Below are 24409 nucleotides of genomic sequence, written 5' to 3' on the forward strand. Positions count from 1 at the left end.
ATCTGGCGTAAAAGGAACACAGCATTTCAGAAAAGAACATCATACCAACAGTAAAATATGGTGGTGGTAGTGTGATGGTCTGGGGTTGTTTTGGTGCTTCAGGACCTGGAAGGCTTGCTGTGATAGATGGAACCATGAATTCTACAGTCTACCAAAAAATCCTGAAGGAGAATGTCTGGCCATCTGTTCGTCAACTCAAGCTGAAGCGATCTTGGGTGCTGCAACAGGACAATGACCCAAAACACACCAGCAAATCCACCTCTGAATGGCTGAAGAAAAACAAAATGAAGACTTTGGAGTGGCCTAGTCAAAGTCCTGACCTGAATCCAATTGAGATGCTATGGCATGACCTTAAAAAGGCGGTTCATGCTAGAAAACCCTCAAATAAAGCTGAATTACAACAATTCTGCAAAGATGAGTGGGCCAAAATTCCTCCAGAGCTGTAAAGACTCATTGCAAGTTATCATAAGCGCTTGATTGCAGTTATTGCTGCTAAGGGTGGCCCAACTAGTTATTAGGTTCAGGGGGCAATTACTTTTTGACACAGGGCCATGTAGGTTTGGATTTTTTTTTTCTAAATAATAAAAACCATCACTTAAAAACTGCATTTTGTGTTTACTTGTGTTATATTTGACTAATGGTTAAATGTGTTTGATGATCAGAAACATTTTGTGTGACAAACATGCAAAAGAATAAGAAATCAGGAAGGGGGCAAATAGTTTTTCACACCACTGTAGGTAGCTAGACAGAAAGAAGGCACTACATAATAGATAGATAAACATATAAATAAGATGCACTGTGTGATACATTGATAGATAAATAGGAAAGCTGCTATGATAGATAGATAGATAGATAGATAGATAGATAGAAACTTTAGTTGTCCCAAGAGGAGCTTTTACAGAAGCTCAAAAATATTAGAACAAATGATGATAATAATAATAATAATTCCCTCAAACACACACAAGACCTCTGACTGGGCTAATGATAAGAGAGCTGTCACCCTGATCGATTACACTCTAACGGTGTATTGCTGTAAGTGTAGATTAGCCCCAGTAGTGATTCTTGACACACGTCTGCTAAATAAATTGGTTGTCAAAAGGCACTCGAAGATATTTCTCATTTGATTCTGAGCGGCACTTGGTGTTTGGCCACGCCGTCTGTCCATTACTGCTCTCACTCTTCCGCGCACTTCTACACTCAGGACACAGGGCCAGTTTACTGTCTCCATTGTGTTAATGGGATTTGGGAGGAAACTGGACATATTTTAGAGAAACAGCCACACAAACAAGGAGAGAATTTGGAAAGCCCACACAGGCAAGGACTTCATCCATCCATCCATCCATTATCAAACCCGCTACATCCTAGCCACAGAGTCATGGGGGTCTGCTGGAGCCAATCCCAGCCAACACAGGGCGCAAGGCAGGAAACAAACCCCGGGCAGGGCGCCAGCCCACTGCAGGGCACTCTAAACCTTATTCAGTAGTATAGTGCCTTGCGTAGTTAACACGATGACAGCATACTTTAAATAAGATTCAAGAAACAGTTTTGCTTCATTCCTCTCATTCCCCTTTGAAGATGAGCACAGACTGTCTGGTCTATTTATTTAAAATCTGCCCCCACATAAGGTCACATAACAATACAGTGATCCGTTTTGAAACAACAAACTCATCCAACCAAAACAGGTATAAAAACAGTACATGTTATACGACAAATGAAAATAAAATCAAATAAATTCTTGCAATCTCTGCCAGACTGACTCCTGGTACCAACATTCTTACAAAATAACAGAAGCTCTCAGACTCGGATCAAGCAGTTGCTGCAGCCTTCAGGTGAATCACGGCGGTGGCAGCTTGTATGGTAGAAATTTAAAGCTGTTGTTAGTTCCCTGGCACTTTTTCCATCCAGCTGGTCCACACTATGACTATTTTGGCATGAAAAAAATTGCCTCTTGCTCTTGAAATTCTCAAATACAGTCTGTGACTGTAAGTTAACTCAATGAACTCGGAGAGCTGATTTCTTTTTTCTTTCTTCTTTGCTCTAATTAGCCACTCTCTATAAAATGCAGTTTGCAAGGAGTTAAACCACCTACATCGCTTGACTGGAGGAATGCAGCATTTCTACCGCTGTTGTAACCTTGATGAGATGCAGCATTCAGAAGAGTCGTGACTCATATTCTGAGATCATACCAGAATGAGTAACAACCTTCGTGCATCTTCAGCTCACAGAAAGCAAATTGATATGTCAATAAATTAGACTTTTTAGTTCTTGATCTGTAGTGCTGCCACATATGAAGATATATTTCATTTGTGCATTTGTTTGTTTTATACACAAAGAACCTGATTACCTTTAAAAAGTCTTTATATCATTTTAATGTATTCATACTTGGAAATATATTTACAATAATGAGGGCTGCCGGCAGGAAAGAGTGGTGAATGACAGGGGGCAAAGCCCAGCAAGGCCCAAGCAGAAAAGCGTAGCAGGTACTGGTAGGGATGATGCACAGCACACCTGCCAGGGACTTGGGTGGTCAATGCACCAGGAAGACCACAAGGCTTATAGAGGACCACACAGTCTCTGACTGGGACATTAAGGAGCAACTGACCCCTTAAGAGGTTAGACAGTGGGAGGGCTGCCACTTAGACTTATGGAGTGCAGATATATAGTGGTATAACAGATAGATAGATAGATAGATAGATAGATAGATATGAAAGGCACTATATAAATAGATAGATAGATAGATAATATGAAAGGCACTATATAAATAAGATAGATAATATGAAAGACACTATATAGATAGATAGATGAAAGGTACTATATGATACTGTAGATAGATAGATAGATAGATAATATGAAAGGCACTATATAGATAGATAGATAGATAGATAGATAGATGAAAGGTAGTATATGATACTGTAGATAGATAGATATGAAAGGCACTATATAGATAGATAGATAGGATAGATGACAGGTACTATATGACAGATAGATAGATAGATAGATAGATAATATGAAAGACACTATATAGATACTGTAGATAATATGAAAGACACTATATAGATAGATAATATGAAAGGCACTATATAGATAGATAATATGAAAGGCACTATATAGATAGATAATATGAAATACACTATATAGATAGATAGATGAAAGGTATTATATGATAGACAGATAGATAGATGAAAGGTACTATATAACAGATAGATAGATAGATAGATGATATGAAAGGTACTATATGATAGATAGTGTGGCAGATGGCTGGGTCCCATGCCCGACTGGGATGTCCCCTCACTATATATTCATGGGGAGCAGCCCTGGACAGTGCAATACCTCCCCCTGGACGCTGGATGGCTGCCCTCCTGGGTTGGAGCAGTGCCTCAGCCTCCCGCAGGGCTCTATGAGGGATGGAGTTCTCCACAGCCCTGTTGGGTTCCACAGGCACTGCCAGGGGGTGCTGCAGCAGGAGCTGCTGGCCCCTTTTGGGCACTGATTTTGCCACACCCAGAAGTGGAGCCAGATGTCAGCAATCAAGCACCTGGAGCACTTCTGGGTACCCAATAAAAAGAGCCAGCAGCCACCACTCAGCAGCCAGAGTCAAGTGGAGGAGGACAAGGTTGCCTGGGATGAGTGGTGGTAGTGCTTGGGACTGTGTTGTGCCTGTGAGGTTCATGGGGAAGACATGCCCCCCAGGTGAAGAAAAATAAAAAGTCTTTGTATTTTATATGTGCCCCCTGTGTCCAATCTGTGTCGGGTCAGGCACAATATAGCGCCTTTCTTACAATATAATAGATATATAGACAGATAGAGGTATGAAAGGCACTATGTAATAGATAGATAGATAGATAGATGTGAACTTCACTGTATAATAGATAGATATAAAAGGCACTATATAATAGATAGATATTGTCCCATGTATGTGTGTTCACCATGGATGGACTGGTTTCCTGTCCAGTTGTTGTTCATGCCTTGCACCCTGTGCTTGCTGGGATGGGAGCCACAACAGGGCCTGCTTAGAATTAAGTGGGCTTGGACAATGACATGGTATATTTATATTATATATATATAAATTACTCCAGGGCTGGCTACCTCCTTCTAAGTTGGAGATGCCACTCCCAGTGGCTGCCTGCCTGTGTGGAGTTTGCCTGTTCTTTAAGCATTTTGGTTTCCTTCTACATGCTGTTGGGTTGAGCTTTAGCCCCCCACAACCCTGAACCCTGAGATCCTGCTGCTGTGACAGGTGAAGTAAAGAGCTCGCCATGTCTACTGTCCCAGCAGTCACAAGGCTGAAAACAGACAGACAGAGATGCCGTCGATGGTCTTTTTTGGGGGGATTAGAGTTAGCTATTTTTTATTTTTTCTGCATTTAGTGAACATTTGACTACAAGCAGTTTAATTAACATTTTGAATTCCCTTAGTATAGCATTAGTCATTTCATGAAGGTGGAAAGACACAAGAAATTTGCTAAGGCGGCCGGCAGTGGAGCCACTAACTGGTCACTGATTAGTCAATTTATGACAAGTCAGAGTGACCACCAGTGCCGAGGTCCAGACCGAGCGATTTGTGCTCAGATTTGAATCTGCTCCTGTCTCTTGTAATTTTTTGAATGCGATTCTGATCCAGAGCCGCAGGACTTGAGTATTCTTATACGTGCAGATGACTCATTGTGGGTTACTGAGGAGCACAGACTGAGCGACTGTTTCTTTTCTTTTAAATAATCTGCCATATCCTGTGTAACAGACTCCAGTTTTGAAAACTTTGAAAGCTATGCTAACACACACTAACAGATAACACGGCGCATTTCGTGATTTTTGTATTTACATTTCTATGCTAAATCAGTAATAGCACCCATAAAAATACGCAGCAGGCATTTCCAAGAGGAGATGAAAAGAGCCGAGTGCCCACAGTTACATTAAAATAGAAACATGGAGGTGCACACTTCATTAATAATGTAATGCTGATTAGAAAGTCTTTCTTAAACTTAAGCGGAACTGTCATTCTGTTTTAATATGTCATACATTTAACACCTGAGCGCTCATTAGAATTGGGCTGCGTATCACACTGTACAAAGCCAATGTGGCACTGGGCACAGTTTTGGCCTTGGCGAGGTTTTTTTCGCCAGCATCTCATGAAATTTATGTTTTGTGCTCCTCTCTGACCATCAGACTGTACGACATAAGTCATCAAATTGGATCTGAACCCTTTAACATTTTATCCATTAGAGACTTAGAAACATAGGATGCTTTCATTTTACCTCATGTGCTGCTTTCATTTTTTTTTTATGTTTGTAAGAAGACTTCGGGCTACACTTGTGGATAACAATGTAATGAAGATGGCTGCTGTTGACAACTTAGAGAAGACTCTTCAGTTTAGTAAGCAGAATGTGCTGGCAGTGAGAGGTATAAACGTCTCACCGGCTTGGAGTGTGGAGCCTGAGCAGAGTGCTGTAGAGCACATGACCCTCTACCATTGTCTGCTTGGACCCAACAGGAAATATCCAATTGAACAGCCGGCACCGGCAGAAACCAACCCTCCGCGGGTAGAAGGATGGGTTTCTTCTGCTTGGCAGATGACTGTTTATAGCATATTTACCCTAAATTTGCCTTTGTTCTTTCAAAAGAGTGAGCCTTCAAGTGACCTATTTGTCATTTTGGGGTGCTGTGTATCGCTTAAAGAGGGAAAAAAATGAATTTAAATCAGTTTAGCACATAGCAGCAACGTAACAAAAATGTGAAAAAGTGAACGGGTCGGAATACTTTCTGAAGACACCGTAGGTGATAAATATCAGACATCAAAAGACGAGTAAATATTCTCCAAAGACACATTCATATATGGGTCGATTATTAGATATGAAGATACTCCGTTATCACACCGACAAAGAACGTAAATATTAGAAATGCGGATAAACATGAAACTGGTGAAATGTTAGGTAAATGGATAAATTGAGCTAAAAATTAGATGAGTAGATAAAGGCACCATATAACATAGAGAAATACATAAACGACACTATATAACAGGGAGTTAGATAAATAAAAGGCACTGCATAATACTTAGATAAACATATAAATAAAATACACTGGGTGATACATTGATAGATAAATAGGAAAGCTCTAATGTTACATACTGTAGATAGATAGATGTGAAAGGCACTATATGATAGATAGATAGATAGATAGATAGATAGATAGATAGATATAATAAATAGATAGATATGAAAGGCTCTATATAATAGATAGATAGATAGATGTGAAAGGCACTATATAATAGATAGATAGATAGATAGATGTGAAATGCACCATATAATAGATAGCTAGATAGATAGATAGATAGATATGAAAGGCACTATATAATAAATAGATTGATATGAAAGGCACTATATAATAGATAGATAGATAGATATGAAAGGCACTATATAATAGATAGATAGATATGAAAGGCAGTATATGATAGATAGATAGATAGATAGATAGATAAATATGAAAGGCACTATATAATAGATAGATAGATATGAAAGGCACTATATAATAGATAGATAGATAGATATGAAATGCACTATATAATAGATAGATAGATAGATAGATAGATAGATAGGAAAGGCACTATATAATAGATAGATAGATAGATAGATAGACAGATTAAAAGAAAAAAAATAAGTCTCAGTCCAGTAGGCCACCCAGCAGATGACATCACAGGAGCAGACGTCAGATTGGCTGACATCAATTATTGACACAGTTGGGTGGTGCTGAGTCATCAGAGCTAATAAGCTCTCCGAGTGACGCTTTGATCGTTTCATCAGAGGGTCGAGGGAAGTCAGCAATGTTTTGGTGTCCTTTGGGCTTGCGTGACCTCCGCTGCTGTCCGACATAATGTGCAATGTGTTAAGTACAAAATTAGAGATGCATACAGATAATTTATGTGTTGTTTTTAAATGATGCTGTTATTTATGTATAAAGTGAATTCAGAAAGCTTTCAGTCCCCTTCATTTTCTGCACACCTTATCACGTTGTAGATGTCATTTTAAATGAGGACATTTGCCATTCTTGCCCATCAATCTGTGCTCAGTAACACATAATGACAAAGGTTTACAAATGTATTGCAGATCAAAAACTGAAATCTCAAACGTATAGAAGTTTTCTGGCCCCATTAATTCAGTACTTTGTAGCAGCCCCTCTATTCCAGCTTTCAGGCTCCTTGGTGAGTCTCTACAAGCTTTGCACAGTTTATTTCGTTCTTCCTGGCAGATCCTCTCAAGCTCCATTAGACTGGATGTGAAGTGTCTGCAAAACCTCCATCGTCAGGTCTCTCCACTGATAAGTCTGGACTTTGACAGGGTTACTCAAGGACACCCAAAGATTTGTCCCAAAGCCACTCCAGTGTGGTCTTGGTCGCTCACCTCAGGTCATTGTCATCCCAGTCTGAGTTAGTGTGTGCTGTGGAGCAGGTGACCTTCATGGACCTCTCTGTTTCTGCTGGCATTCACCCTTCTCTCAATTCTGACCAGTCTCCCTGCTGTTGAGAAGCAGCCTCCTGCCATGATGCTACCACCACCATGCTTCACCGTAGGGGTAATATTAGGCAGGTGATGAGCAGTGCCAGGTCTTAGTGCATGGAGTTCTACCCAAAGAGTTAAGTTTTTGGTCTCTTTTTCTTCATACTCTCAGGGTCCTGTAACCTTCCAACAGGTTCTCCCATCTCAGCAGAGGGCTTCTGAAGCTCAGTTAGAGTGACCATTGCATTTGTGGTCACCTCCCTGATCAAACTCTAGCTTGCTATCTCTAGGAAAAGCCCTGGTGCTTCAGTCCTTCTTCCATTTCACAATTCTTCAGCCCAGTTTGCTCCCGGGAACACTCAAAGGTCTAGCAATGGTGGGTTTCGTCCCTTTGCCCTGATCTGTGCCCCACCACAATCTGATCACGGGGGTCCACCTGAGAACTCCTTGGTTGGTTTCCGTCCCGACTTGCAGTGTGAACTGTTGGACCTTCTGTACCCAGGGGCACTTGGGCCTTTCTAAATGATGGCCAGTCAACTGAGGTGGCCACAGGTGGACTCCAGCCAAGTTCTGGACACACCTCAAGGAGAATTAAAGCAAACAGAACGGACCCGAGCGCAATCTGGAGGGCCACAGCAAAGTATTTCTAGGAACGAGAGACGTCCGTTTTTGATCTTTAATAAATCTGCACGCCCCTCCAGACACGATTTCCCTTTGTCAGTGGATCGCAGTTTCAGATTTCCAAAGTATTGCAAGCTGCCCCCTTGTTTCAGGAGTGCTGCACGTCTACACTGACGTTATACAAATGCCTTCCAGGCACGGCGAGTTTAGACGCAATCTGGCCCCTCGTGGTCTTTATTCCATTCTGTTGTGGTCCACTAAAGACGAGCCATCAGACAGACGACCCGCTCGTCTTCTTCCAAGGTCCACCCGTGTTTTTTATTCCCTGCCACTGCATCCCATGCGTTGTATTCTCCTGATACACAGACCCCCCACATCCCCTAACTTAACTTAACTTGCCGAGTCACAGACTGATGAGGCCGAGTCACTAGAGATGTCACCCTACACGATAGTTTGTCACTTAGAGGTCACACCGACTGACTCTGACTCACTAAGGTTACGTAAATGAAGTCAGTGACTGAAAATGGCCAGAAAAAGTTGCGTGGCATCTTTGAATGACGAGATCGGCATTGGCAGTCTTCAAGTTTGACAAACCTAAACCCCCCAACTAGAAGTCACATAATGACTTAACCTGCTGGCTGTCTAACTGTAAACAGCGTCACACGCGTGTGCTTGCGGGAACAACTTACGGCTTACGTGGTGACATCACCTCGGGCCACCAGGGGGCGCTAAAAAATAACGATGTCTCTTCTTCTTATTTCCCCTCTGCGGACATCATCTGTGACATCACTTCCGGGGGTCAACCCATCCATATATCCGCCTCTTCCTCCCAGAAACCATCTTAAACAAAACCCACGCCATCCTAATTCTTTTATAGTAATAATAATTCTTTTATTTATTTGTCACATACATAGTTATACAGGACAACACGCAGTGAAATGCATCTTTTTGCACACCCCTTGGGGTCAGCCATTGTACAGCGCCCCTGGAGCAATTGAAGGTTAAGGGTCTTGCTAGCAGAGTAGGATCTCTTTTGGCATTGACGGGGATTCGAACCGGCAACATCTGAGATGCCAGTGCAGATCCTTAGCCTCAGAGCCACCACTCCGCCCTCATCTTGGGGCCGACCCGACCTATTCAGCGGGACCAGGCTCATAATAACGTCACCAACTGCATCAACAGTCGTGCCGTGTAGTTGAAGTGCACTTTGGGGTGATAATCACAACAGAAAGGCACTATATAAAGTGAAGACAGTAAAATGCCCATCCTTTTTTTGTGGTAGCATTGGCATCCTAGCCACAGTCCCTTCCACCTGTGTTTGTGTTCATTTTGTCTAGGACCCCTACACCCCCAAAGAAGTGATTTGCAGTTGATGGGACTTTCTTTACTAAGTTTGGCATGAATGAGGGTGCGTCATTGTGTCCCCCACCGACCCCCCAATGGACTGATGCCCTTTCAAGGTTTTCTTGCCTTGTCCCTCATTCTGCCAGGATAAACTCTGGACCTTAATGACCTTTCATGAGATGGTGTAATTCCAAAAAGGAATAAAGGAAGGAGGACGGCACGGTGGCATAGTGGGTAGCGCTGCTGCCTCGCCGTTAGGAGACCTGAGTTCGCTTCCCGCGTTTGCATGTTCTCCCCGTGTCTGCTCCGGTTTCCTCCCACAGTCCAAAGACATGCTGGGTGTGTGCCCTGCAGTGGGCTGGCACCCTGCCCGGGGTTTGTTTACTGTCTTGCCCCCTGTGTTGGCTGGGACTGACTCCAGCAGACCCCCGCGACCCTGTAGTTAGGATAATGGATGGATGGAATAAAGGAAGGAGTTGGTTTTATAAGGCCATCTTTTTGTGTGGAGTAGATGGGAAGGAATTTGGATCCCTCCAAGGACCCTGCTTCATTCTTTCTGTGTGAAGTTTCCATGTTCTCCTTGTGTCCATCTGACGTTTCTCCACTTTTCTCCTGTGTTCCCTAGGAAAGGCCTTGCAGTAGATGGCCGACCCTCAGTTTATCTGTGATGGACTGGAGAAGCTGTGCGCTCATTTTAATTAGTAAAACTCTCCTTCCATGTCTGAATGTCTGATGAGCAGGACTGATCCTCACGTGATGTGGAAAGACCCCCTCCAAAGTGTGCAGGTCCAGTCAGGCTGTCACACACTTCTTCTGTTATTAACTTCTGAGATGGTCAACCAAAGGCCTTGTCAAATCTGATCTTCAGGCTCTGATTTCATGAACTTCGCCTTTAGCGAGTCTGAGGAGGTCGTGTAGTCTGACATCCCCAGTGACTAAAAAAAACCAAACTAGTTTGGGGGCGGGCTCTGTGTGTGCATGTGACAGCTGACAACCAATGAGCACTCAGCTGGAAGAACAATGCTTTAGAATACGGAGACGAGGAACAAGAAACGCAAGTGTTTTTGGAATCGCAAACAGAACGGACGCTCATGTGTGTGATGTCTTGTGTTTTAAATGCCACAACTGACCGAGACTGGGACTAAACTCGCTATACCTGTGAAAACTGGCTGTGTCAGGCACTGCCAGCCAATTGAAGTCCATATAGAGCCCTAGGCGAACAATGGAGGGGAGGGGTCCCCCCGGCTGTCATCCAGAAGATCCGGATCTGCATAATTAGATCTGGACCACCCTGTACTGACAAGAGACAACTTCTTGCTATGTGCGTAACAGTACAAGCAGGCTTGCTATTGAGAATGAATGGGGGCAGCGAGGGGCAGTTCATCCCCAGCCCACCTCACAGTCACCTCCACTGTCTGCCACACCACCGCCCCCATTCAACACGTAGCCATCTGAGGCACATTACAATGCTACCCCCCGACGCCCCGTTCACCCTCAATGGCCTCCATCCAGCCACCCACCGAGAATGAACGGGCAGCCGTGTGTGGTGGGCGGGCAGTGAAACCGCTTGCCGCCTGAGGGACGCTACACTTCGTGAGCTGCGAAATCGCCTCCGTCCAGCCACCGCTTGCAGCGTCCCCAGGCTGAAGATGACGGGGGTCAGTTACTGAGACGCATGCATCACAGCTGCGGCCCCGTTCGTATGTCGTAGGTCGGGTGTCCGTAACCAGGGGACTACCAGTATAAGTGTAGCCTGGGTCAGAGCAGTTTCTCTAAAGGGTAGCACATTCATTCTGTCGTACTGCAGACAAAGTAGTTTGGCTCATTCCAGTCTACACTAGTTTATACTAAAATCAAGTTGGGCTTGTAATATATACTGTATATTGTCACATGATTTTAGGACAAACTAGTTTAGACTGGAATGAGCCAGTCTGTGTGAAGCGCGACAGGATGAATCGGCTTGGCCTGGGAAAACGTGATTGGAGACCAAACTAGTTTAGACTAGAACAAATCAGTCCTGGGAGCTCTGCAGTGAGTTCAGGATAATCCAGTTTAGACCAGTTCATCCCATCCAAATCGGCAAGCTGCGTTGGCCTAATCCAGTTTGCCCTAAAATCGGGTTTGGCCTGCAACATATACCGTATTTACCCGTGTAGCACGCGCACTTTTTTTCCCGAAAATTAGCATTAGAAAATCAGGTGCGCGTCATACACGTGGAAACTTCTTCTGCTTGGGCTCGCACTCTCTCTCTCTCTCAACAGCGCTCGCTCTCTCTCTAAACGCTTCCTATACAATCACAACACGCGTCGTACACAGAGCCAAACTTTTTTCACGATTTTCTTTGTAAAAATTAGGGTGCGCGTCTTACACAAAGGTGCGTGGTACACGAGTAAATACGGTATATACATATACATTATATATATATATATATAGAGTGGAACTGGACCCGGACACAGACAGACGGACATTGTTTTTGCACCCAACACACGTTTATTCACGCCACACTATGTACAATATTTACAGTTCAGTGCACGTCCCAGTGCCTCCAGTACCGATCCCCCAAAGTCCAGGCCTCACAGTCCAAATGCCTTTCTAGCCGCCTCCCGTCCTCTCTCCAGCTCCGTCCTTCTTCCACCCGACTTCCGCCCCTGAATGAAGGGAGGCGGCCCCTTATATAGGAACCCGGATATGCTCCAGCTGCTTCCCAGCAATCTCCTGCGGACACACCCCCGTGTGGCGGAAGTGCCGGCTGCGCACCCAGAAGCCCTTCGGGTGTCCCTGCTCCTCTTCCCCCCGGCACTTCCTGGTGTGGCGGAAGTGCTGAGGTCCAGGGTTGTTCAGGCACTGGGGCGCTGCCTGGCGGTGGCCACAGGTCCCTACAGGGTTGGGCTTCCAAGCCCCCAACACAACCAGGGCGGTCGCCCCCTCACGGTCTGGAGGAGGTACAAGCCCTCCTCCGGTCCTCCTGGGTGTCCCGGCTGGGCTCCCACCCCAGCCGCATGCGACATATATATATATATATATATATATATATATATATACACACGTACACAGTATATATACTGGTGAAATTCTGTTACAACAAACTCCCAGGGACCTAAAAAATATTTTGTTGTAATGAGGTTCTGTATTTGTCACTATTGTACTTTCTTTAACTTGCGTCCCGGCGTTTGCAATCATTTCAGTAGCTTCTTTCACATTAATTTTAATCTCCTCCTGCCTACAAGTTATGCTGATGAGAATTTTTCTCTGCATTTCCTTGCCATAATGCACTTTCAGGGTGCGAATGATGTTCAAATCCAATGGCTGAAGCACTGCTGTGCAATTGGGTGGGAGGAATTGAACGTGAACATTATCTAAATGTGGAAGCATGTTGTGTGCAGCACAGCCATCAATCAGGATCCGAATCATCCTTTTCTTCTTATTCATATTGTGAGGTTTCTGAACTCTTTTGAGACCCCCTCTCCTCCCACCCAACAGGGCGACATGCTGAAGTGTGTCCCGAAGTGCGATTGCCTCATCGGTGGAAGATTATTTGGCCGTTGCTGGGGCAGAGCAATAGCAGGCTCACAGCGGTGCAGTGAAATGACACAGAAGCAAATCCTAAAAGATCGGGGTTGCGCTACAAGTCCCTGTCTTACACCCCAAAACACGAGGCTGAGTCTCAGTACTTTAGCAACACCAGCTTTACTCAGCGTGAAACAGGAACGGACCGGTTATTTATTGTAGCGGGATCTGCCTCTCTGCTATACACAGACACAGCAGTCAGGCAGGGTCGTGACCAGGTCAGTGACCAAGTAATCCTGTTACTGTAGAGTCTCACTTATCCGACATAAGTGAAAAGGTTAAGAAAAAGCCTATTAAACGTCAAAATATGTTATAATTTTAACATTAACATTACGAACTTCGGTTCACGAACGTCTCTGGACACGTACAAATCGGGTTATGACCAAAAAGTTTGCCAAACTTTTGCATCTGTTCACGACCACACACTAGGTATACGAAAGAGCCAGTTTCCCTTTCGGTTTGTGCGCGCCGAAGATTTCTGCACGTGTTCAGTCTGTCCCTGTGCATTCCCTGTGCAGCAAGAGAGAGAGAGCGCGAGAGAGAGACAGAGAGACACACACACGCACCCATGAGAGAAAGAGAGACACAGGCGCACACACACACACACAGGCAGAGAGAGAGAGAGAGAGAGACACATGCGTACACACACGCACACGCGTGTGCGAGAGACACACACAGGCGCACACACACACACACACACGAGAGAGAGACACAGGCACACACACGCACGCACACACACACACACGAGAGAGAGAGAGAGACACATGCGACACACACGCACGCACACACACACACACACACACACACACACACAGAGAGAGAGAGAGAGAGAGAGAGAGAGAGAGGCGCACACGCGCGCACGAGGGAAAGAGAGGCACATGCATACGCACACGCGTGTGCGAGAGAGACACACACAGGTGCACGCGCACACACACACGTGAGAGAGACACAGGCGCGAGAGAGACACAGGCACACACACACACACACACACGAGAGAGAGAGAGAGAGAGAGAGACACAGGCGCGCACACACACGAGCGAGACAGACACACGTGCGCACACACACACACACACACACACACACACACACCAGAGAGGGCTGGCCACATAATCCACTGTAATCATGTTTTACAACAAAACAGAAAAATGTAACTGAAAAAATGAACTTAGCAACTAAAGACAGACTACGCTCACCCTCGCAATTTGCAGTTCTTGTTGCCGATTGATGCGTTTTTTTGCGGTGGGACGTCGGATAATACAGAATGTTGGATAAGCGAGACACTACTGTCTCTGCATTTACAATGTACGTGGCTCCTAACCCTACATCACCCGTCAAGATCTTTTCTGTTTACTTTGGCATAGCTGTGAGTCTGCTGCTGCCCCGTACAGACGCGGAGATCGCACTTCAGGGCGCTCTTCGGCGTGCTGTCTAGTTGACGGAGGTCCCAAGAGAGTTTACAAACCTCACATTTTCTTGAATGAGTGCCACAATAATAGGAATGTTTCTTGAACGAGCGTCACTGAACCACAGAAAAATGGCTTTTTTGACGCCTTTCTCCCTTTGTGGATCTCCAGCTGCAAATATGCAAACCGTTTCACAGACCTTTGCTTCAATATATATATATATTGTAAAGTGGACACTGTATAGCGCCCAACCCGGCACAGACTCAGACTGAGGCACGTGTAAAACACAATAGGACTTTTATTTTTTTTCAGCTGTAGGGCACATCTTCCCCGTGAACCCCCCCAAAAGCCACAACACAATCCCAAAGCACTTAAACTCAACAACACAACACAATCCAATCCTTCCTCTGGCACCACCACTCCTCCCAGGCAACCTCGTCCTCTTCCTCCCAATTCTGGCTCTTTTTATAGGCCACCCGGAAGTGCTCCAGGTGCTTGATCTCCTGTTGTTAATTGCACTTCCGGGCAGGGCTATAGAGGTGTCCAGGTTGGCTCCGGGATCCATGTAGCACCCCCTGGCGTCCGCCCCAGATCCCCACAGGGTTGAGGAGAACTCCATCTCCCATAGAGCCCTGCGGGAAACGGAGGCACCATCATCAACCGGGGAGGCTGCCACTAAGTGTCCCAGGGGAGATACTGAGGAGCCCATGGCTGCTCCCCCGGAACCTATGAAGCAGGGGCGTCCTGGCCGGGCATGGGACCCAGCCGCCCATCACACTATATATATATATATACACACACACACACACATACACAGACTACGAACGGTATGAATGTAATTACTCCGATCTTCCAGGCTGTCAAATAACTGAACCACACGCCGTGGCTCAGTGTAAAGAGGCTTTGCCGCTGACGTCTGAGGTTTGATCCCTGCAAGGGGAGTAGTGGAGTGTGTATGCCCGATGAGCCCAAATAAGGGGGAAACACGTGTCGCGTACTCATTGCATTATCAAGTCAAGTAGAGCTTTATTGTCATCCTAACAATATACTTACAGTACACAGTAGGACGAAATATCGTCCTCCAGAGTCAAAAGGTGCAATACACAAGATATATACATATCTACACTCACCTAAAGGATTATTAAGACCACCATACTAATACGGTGTTTGACCCCCTTTCGCCTTCAGAACTGCCTTAATTCTACGTGGCATTGATTCAACAAGGTGCTGAAAGCATTCTTTAGAAATGTTGGCCCATATTGATAGGATAGCATCTTGCAGTTGATGGTGATTTGTGGGATGCACATCCAGGGCCGAAGCTCCTGTTCCACCACATCCCAAAGATGCTCTATTGGGTTGAGATCTGGTGACTGTGGGGGCCATTTTAGTACAGTGAACTCATTGTCATGTTCAAGAAACCAATTTGAAATGATTCGAGCTTTGTGACATGGTGCATTATCCTGCTGGAAGTAGCCACCAGAGGATGGGTACATGGTGGTCATGAAGTGATGGACATGGTCAGAAACAATGCTCAGGTAGCCCGTGGCATTTAAACGATGCCCAATTGGCACTAAGGGGCCTAAAGTGTGCCAAGAAAACATCCCCCACAGCATTACACCACCACCACCAGCCTGCACAGTGGTAACAAGGCATGATGGATCCATGTTCTCATTCTGTTGACGCCAAATTCTGACTCTACCATTTGAATGTCTCAACAGAAATCGAGACTCATCAGACCAGGCAACGTTTTTCCAGTCTTCAACTGTCCACAAATTGTAGCCTCTTTTTCCTATTTGTATTGGAGATGAGTGGTACCCGGTGGGGTCTTCTGCTGTTGTAGCCCATCCACCTCAAGGTTGTGCGTGTTGTGGCTTCACAAATGCTTTGCTGCATACCTCGGTTGTAACGAGTGGTAATTTCAGTCAAAGTTGCTCTTCTATCAGCTTGAATCAGTCGGCCCATTCATTCTCCTCTGACCTCTAGCATCAACAAGGCATTTTCGCCCACAGGACTGCCGCATACTGGATGTTTTTCCCTTTTCACACCATTCTTTGTAAACCCTAGAAATGGTTGTGCGTGAAAATCCCAGTAACTGAGCAGATTGTGAAATACTCAGACCGCCCGTCTGGCACCAACAACCATGCCACGCTCCAAATTGCTTAAATCACCTTTCTTTCCCATTCTGACATTCAGTTTGGAGTTCAGGAGATTGTCTTGACCAGGACCACACCCCTAAATGCATTGAAGCAACTGCCATGTGATTGGTTGATTAGATAATTGCGTTAATGAGAAATTGAACAGGTGTTCCTAATAATCCTTTAGGTGAGTCTATAATATAATATAATAAAAAAAATATACAGTGTTATGTAGTGCTATGTAATCTAGAGAGTGTAAGGAGTAAAGAGCCCACCCAGTGTGGAGGAGGGCAGCATGGAGTTCAGAAGCCGGACTGCTCGAGGAAAGAAACCATTGCACAATCTAGCAGACCTGCTCCTGATGCTGCAGAGTCGTCTCCCAGATGGAAGAGGAGCAAACAGTTGGTGGGGATCAGCCAGGATGCTAGTGGCTTTATGAAGGCAGCGTGACTGGGTAGTGACCTGCCAATAATGCGCTCGGCGGTCCGCACAATCCTCTGAAGGGCTTTGCGGTCGGAGGCATGGCAGTTTCCATACCAGACTGTGATGCAGCTGGTCAGGACGCTCTCTGTGGTGCCTCTGTAGAAGGTGGTAAGTATGGGTTTGTGGAGGTGCACCTTCTTCAGTCGTCGCAGGAAGTAGAGACACTGCTGGGCTCTTTTTTGTAAGATAGGTGGTGTTTTTGGTCCAGGACAGGTCCTCTGTGATGTGAACACCGAGGAACTTGGTGCTCTTCACTCTCTCTACTGTGACGCCATTAATGCTGAGTGGAAGATGGGCAGCCTTGGTCTTCCTGAAGTCAACAATCAACTCTTCTGTCTTTTCAACATTAAGAGACAGATTATGGTCTTCTTCTTAGTACGCCGCATCATCGTCGTTCTCGATGAGTCCCACTACTGTAGCATCATCGGCGAACTTGATAATGTGGTTTGTGTCAGAGTCGGAGGTGCAATCGTGGGTCAGCAGCGTGAATCTGACAGTAAACTACGGAACATTCTATGAGAGGGCACCCGTGGCGGATGTTTGCAGACTGGCAGACAACAACAACAACATTTATTTCTAAGGCACATTTTCATACCAATAATGGTGCTTTGAAAGAGAGAAAAGACAAAATAAGAATTAAAATTAGGGAACACTAATTAACATAGAATAAAAGTAAGGTCCAATGGCCAGAGAGGACAGAACAAAAAAAAAAAAAACTCCAGGGGTTCCAGGCCAAGAGACCACCCAGCCCCCTCTAGGTATTCTACCTAACATAAATGACCTCAATCAGTCCTCATTGTATTCAGGGTTCTCATGGAAGAATTTGATGAGGGCAGTCATGGGGACTTCTGGCCTTTAATCCACCAATGTAGGATGGGAGAGAACGTCATCCGATCCTGAAAATCCTTCCAGCGTAGCAACGAAAATGGCAGACTCTACAAAAAAAGGTCTTGTCATGGCTTCCCATCTGTTATGCCGTGTAACTTCTTTAATGACGGTTTCTTTTCTCTCATGTGATTTCTTACCACCGTATCACAGAGGGAGGAGTAGCGCCTCTTTATAATATATCTATTTAGGTTCAGGTTACTTAAGACGCCGCAATTATAAAATAACTTATTCTAACCAGGGAGCTAGCGCCCCTATCAGAAAATACTTGCATGTTTACAAATGTACATTGTCATGGAGACCATATTACAAAAAAACTACCATACCTAAAAACATTAACATTTATTTAAAAATATAATTCTTGCTTCATTTGTAGTAAAAATGAACCTCAGGTACCAATGTATCTCATACACGCGTCACCTGGTAGCTAACCACCCATACAATCAGAGCGGGACTCAGACTACGAATGTTATGAATAGAATAGAATTAAATAGAATGTCTGTCTGTCTGTCTATCTGTCTGTCTGTCTCCGATTCAACGATTCAATCCGACACCCTTTGACCCTTCTGGAGCAAATTATGCATAGTTGCTCTCTCGGACCATACAGACAAGACAATGTTGACCCTGGGGGTCCCAGTGGGTTTTGTTTTTTTTTTTTTTGCTACAGTCTGCACACCAGTGCCACCTGCTGGCTCAGGGCAAGTGAACCATCCAAACAGACTGAAGCCAAACTAGCAGCCAAAATGACAGCAGAGCTTAACATGACTTGCCGGGCAGTGCCATCTGCTGCTCCTGTCTATCGTGTGCTTTTACAGGGGGGTGTTGGGTGAGGCCTGACCGAGAGTGGAGGTGCCGCTCAACACAAAGGGGGCTCAAAGGGCTGTTGTTTGACTCCTGCTCTGTTGGCTTTTCTTCATTATTTAAATGCGATGAACTGTCCACCTTGAGCTCAGAGGACGAGTCCGACTTGGCAGCATTCACAGTTACAACCCAGCAAGGAGTTACTTTACTTCTGGAATCCAGTCGGACCCAAAATGAGAAAATATGCGACTCACGAGAGCGGAGACATCAATAGAGAGGCGGTGTGGATGACGGGTGGGACTGGCGAGCGATGACAACGGGGTCACCGTTTACAAAACACACAAACCTTTGCTTTCTTTCCTTAACCCACTCTGCAGATTTCCTTGGACAGCACTGAGTGCCTTGGCTGTGTACTGCCATATGAAGTGTGTGTGTGTGTGTGTATTTATGTATTTATATTTATGTGTATATATACTATACTGTATATGTCCAGCCATCCGTATTCCAAGCAGGGTCGGGGGGCAGCTGGAGCCCATCCCAACACTTACAGGGTACAAGGCAGGAACACCACCCTGGCAGGGCGCCAGTCCATCTCAGGGTGAACACACATGGGGTGCCAGTTTAGCATTGGATTGTGGGAGGAAAGCCCTGTGGACACAAGAGGGTGAGGAGCCCCCCAGACACACACACACACACACACCCACAAATTTGGGCCCTGGTTGCCCTCTTCGACGGCATCCATCTCCCTACAGCTGCCTCTTCTCCACTTGTGATAATTCATACGCTTTGTTGAACTGGCAATGACTAGGTAAGGCGCTATATCGCGTCTACAGTGTCAGATGCATTGCGCTGTGAGGACTCGAATGAGTCTGTGCTGTTTGAAGGGCTTACTGGGTCCGCATTGTCCCTTGTACAGTGACATTCTTACTTACACATGCTAATTTAGAGGAGCGTTCATTTCTTTGGTGGTCATCTTCACTTTCCTCATCAAGTTTGTTCGCTCCTGTTGCCCAGAAGCTGCAGCCCCCCCCCCTCACCCAGCTGCGTGCCCAGCCTCGGTACAAGACAAAGACCCCCTTACCTTAACATAGTAGGTCATCCCGGTCTCTAAGCTGTCCAGGCTGCTCTGCTCTACCACGCTCTCCACCGCCTGATTTAGGGGTGCCAGTTCTGAAGTAGGGGGGCAGACGTTCCATCGGCTTGACCCCCTCGGGCCTCTTAGGTCGGTACTCCCAAAGATGTCCTGTTGGTGCCTGGGGGAGTCGAAAGGGCACCTGGTTAGATTGATCCCTGAGTTGGCAGGGGTCCTTGAAGACGCATCACTGTCTGCCAGTTTTAGCCTTGGCACTTCCTTGCTGGGCAGAGCAAATCCTTTGAGGCCAAGAAGCCCAGCCGGGTTAGAGAGCTTGATGTTGGCCATTTTGGGAATAAAAGCACAAAAAGCATTGGATCCTTCATCCGAGAAGGTCGGGGAAGTTTCTTCAGCTGGAGAGTCAGTCATGGATGAAGGGAAGGAGGAAGAGGAAGAGGAGGAGGAAGCAGAAAAAGGTGCCTTGGAATTCAGTGTGGTGGGATTGTTTTGGCTGCCATCGTCCAGGGAGGTGACAGAATCATTTCGGAACCTGCTGTACTTGGACCGGTGAAGCATGCCCGTCTGTGCCAAGAGTCCTGCATGCAATAACTGCTCCTTGAGGCTAAGCTCATTAAGTTCTCTCATAGCCGGAGACAATGAGGACTGATGAAACCAGATGCCCCTGCATAGGCTTCCTGGACTTCGACAGATCAGTTAAAAGGAAACCTGATAGCTGCCGTCTCGGTATAATCCTCCATTTACTGACTCACTCACTCGCTCGCTCCCTTCCTTCCAGATGATTTGTGTGGACCTCAAACGAGCCAGCGGCGTCCAAATTCATCTGAGCCAAAGGTGACCCGTCCGTGAGCCGCCGACAAGTGCAGCGGGGACTCCAAAACGCAGGAACTACTACAGGAGCCGGGCACCCAAAATCCTCACCCACCTGCTTGGCATCGCGGCGCAGCACGTGTACACTCGGCCAGGTAGTCGCCGCTAAGGTGCGCACGCCGACTCCGTCCACCGTAACGGAGTTACGACAAGACACGCAGCCGGCGGCCAGATGAGGCGACTGACACCGGAAAGTCCGCAAAAGTCCTCACCCAAAGCCCACAGCGCACAAACTGAACGTGAAGATCTCAGCGTGGAGGAGCAGCCGGCAGCGGCAGGGCTGGGCAGCGGGCACGAGCGGCACGAGAGCGAGCACGCGGCGCTTTTTATGAATGAACTTTTTTATGAATGACTTTCTGTCTCGGTCAGCGCGCAAATAAATCTGTGAATGGAACTGGGGAAGGCTGTAATTGACTGACGCCCCCCCATCCCCGGTCTCCCGAGACCCCCGCAACACTCTGCTCCAATCAGCAGACTGCAGGCTGACTCATTTACCGCAAAGACGCTAAAAGAGACACCCCCGCTTTGAAAAGCACCGAGGCGGAGGTGAGTGGAGCAGCAGCGGGGAGTGGGAACGAAGCCCCTCTGGAACAAGGAAAGCTTTTAATGAAGATGTCTGGAAATTTGACTGTGTGTATACAGCATGTGTAGGTAGATGTGAAAGGCACTATATAACACAGACAGATAGATCGATATATAGATGTGAAAGGCACTATATAACACAGACAGAGAGATCGATAGATAGATAGATAGATAGATAGATAGATAGATAGATAGAAATGAAAGGCACTATATAATAGATAGATGTGAAAGGCACTATATAATAGATAGATAGATAGATAGATAGATATGAAAGGCACTATATAATAGATAGATAGATATGAAAGGCACTATTCTAAAAAAAATTCTAAAATTTTTATTATGCTGTCTTAAGGAATTGTTCTGTTGTGTATATTGTATTGTATTGACCCCCTACTTTTGACACCCACTGCACGCCCAACCTACCTGGAAAGGGGTCTCTCTTTGAACTGCCTTTCCCGAGGTTTCTTCCATTTTTCCCTACAAGGTTTTTATTGGGAGTTTTTCCTTGTCTTCTCAGAGAGTCAAGGCTGGGGGGCTGTCAAAAGGCAGGGCCTGTTAAAGCCCATTGCGGCATTTCCTGTGTGATTTTGGGCTATACAAAAATAAACTGTATTGTATTGTACTATATAACACAGACAGATAGATAGACAGACAGATGTGAAAGGCACTATGTAATAGATAAATATGAAATACACTGATTAATAGATAGACAGATCCATAGATATGAAAGGCACTATATAATATAGGAAAGACATTATGACAAATATGATATGAACGGCACTATAAAATAGATAGATATGAAAGACACCATGCGGCAGGTTTCTAGATATGAAAGGCGCTATATGATAGACGGAACTTCATTTGTGCCAGTCATGAACTGCAGTTTTTTCCAGGCGCTCACGAACAGCCATAGCCAAGCATCAACCCCAAACGCACACAGGAACTGCTAAAAAGAAAGAAACCGGCTGACCCGGCTAAAGGTGAACAGAGCCGTCCCGGCGAGGCGTTCCGTTATAAAAGACCCCCTTTAGTGTTTCCTGACACACTGGTGTTGGGAGCAAGTCTTCCATGCTGGCGTGTCAGAGAGAGCTGTCAGCTGGTTGATTCGGTGGTCCTCTCTTGAAGTGATGTGACCACCCCAGCGCACTACATTAGCCGTATTATGTGATAGAGAAAAAGGCTCGATGTGGAAGATACAGGATGCAAGCCCCTTGATAACAGATTGGTAGATATGAAAGGCACTATAACGACAGGGCAGTATGGCTCAAGTAGATTCAGTTGAATCCCTGCACAATATTAACTGCACTCTATGAGGAACATAATATGAGGTAGAATGATATGAAAGTCGCTATATAATAGATTGATATTAAAGGCACTATACAAATCTGTCAGTTGGTAAATGTGTAAGGCGCTATATAACAAATAGGCATTTCCTATAAGAGGGTGCCGGGGTTCTGCCTACGAGTGCCGTGAGTGACGCGGCGTGTGCGCTCTGTCCGGTGCCGTTGATTTCACACTCCATTACCTTCGCCGTCTCCTAACAAACGCACTAAATCAAAGAACACGCACCCCACACCCTTTTCTTTTCTTTCTGTTTTTCCGATAAACTTCTCTACATGAATTCTTTTGCTGCCTGTTCAAATCTGTGTATGGCTGGAGCTGAACATTAAGGAGGACTTGGTGACCCCGTTACGTGCGAGTGATAAAGAGTGATAGTCGACTTAATTCTGTCCTCAGTACCAACTTCTCTTCTGCCGGTTGAAGATGTTCTTGAGGTGGTAGACGATAACGGGGGTCTTTACCGTCAGAGGTATATGGCAGATATGGAGTCGCTCACCGAGTCAGACAAGAGATGATATAACCCTGCCGAGACCCCCATATATTGTGCAGACGTGTAGAGAAGACGCAGCCCCGGGACGGCGGGCTCGGTTTGAACTGCCGCATTAAGCAGTCGCAGTTATTATTGCGGCGGCGCTTCTCGTCGGAGGTGTACGGTAAGCTCCCAGGGGACGCAATGATGCATCGTTCTCCGAATTTGGAGGTCTTCTGGTTTATTGACTGGTGTTTCAATCTCCGGAGTGTCGCGACTTCCTGAGCTGCTCTTGCTCGTTTTCAGTGGGGGCAGCAGTACGTAGGTAGATACGAGGGCAGTGCCATCTTGATTCCTTTACTTGTCTTCGTCCCCATCATTATTAAGTCGTCTCATTTGTAAACGTAGATCTTTTTTTTTCAATATATTGATTGCATTTTTGACAGCAGCAGCCCCACGCGCCTTATAGGGTCTTCCTTCAAACCCACCCATTTCAAAGCCCACAGACCCCGACCCCAGTCGTATCCCGGCGGAGAAGCCATTCGAGCACAAGCTGAACTTCACGGACCAAGTGAATGCGCGCCTATTTGTTATTTTGACAGCATCGCAATGAGCCCCCTTCATTAGGACCCCCACACATGGCCTATGCTCAGTTTTTTATTCATTTTAGTCACCGCTGCCGGTGAGCTTGTAGGAGCTCCGTTTGTTTTCGTGGTTTTCCTCCCCCATTCCAGGCAGGCATTTTAAGTTAACGGGTCATTCGAATTTACCCCCGTGTGCCTGTGTGGGTGGGCGAGCCTTGTGGTGGACTGACGTCCCGTCCAGGGTTGGTTCCTGCCTTGCGCCTCATGTGGCTCGGATTGGCTCCGCACCCCCTAAATTCGACTAAGCCTGTCCGACGATTATCTCTCCCAACCCCCTCTGCTGTGCCGACCACCGTAACACTGACTGTCATTGGCTGTCCGAAAACAAGGATTATTATTGGATGGACGAATGTTTCTCCAGCCCACTCACCCCTGCCTGACGAACCACCCACGGCACAAACCGATCAGGCCTCGCGTGTCTATGACACATCTCATATCTAAATTGATTCCGTCGTTTTAATAAAAGCAACGACTCTCGTTTCGTTGTTCGACCGAAATGCGGACCAAAGCCCCCCAAACCCCACCCCCCCGGTCCACTGACAGGAAATGTAACAAGTACATCGGGGGCGAAACGTGCGTGTGCGTGTGCACGGCGGGTCTTGTGGTCGAAATGCCGAGGAGGTGTCAGTGCGGGGGTCTTCTGTGCGGGAAACGGAAGGTGGGCAGCGTGGGAGAGAATTAGAGCCGC

The 24409-nt window shown here is 46.1% G+C and overlaps 1 protein-coding gene across 2 annotated transcripts in view; it reads right to left on the reverse strand.

The window, feature by feature from the left end:
- The window catches only part of LOC120539955 (SHC-transforming protein 1-like), a 64202-nt gene extending 43110 nt beyond the window's left edge, over positions 1-21092 (reverse strand). For both annotated transcript variants that reach the window (XM_039770348.1, XM_039770347.1), the window contains exon 1: positions 19807-21092. In XM_039770348.1, the coding sequence (XP_039626282.1) occupies positions 19807-20442 (636 nt within the window). In that variant the 5' untranslated portion in view covers positions 20443-21092. The remainder of the gene's footprint in view (positions 1-19806) is intronic.
- Positions 21093-24409: the final 3317 nt, after the last annotated feature.

Source organism: Polypterus senegalus, chromosome 12 (genome assembly GCF_016835505.1).
Source record: "Polypterus senegalus isolate Bchr_013 chromosome 12, ASM1683550v1, whole genome shotgun sequence".
Taxonomy (NCBI): domain Eukaryota; kingdom Metazoa; phylum Chordata; class Cladistia; order Polypteriformes; family Polypteridae; genus Polypterus; species Polypterus senegalus.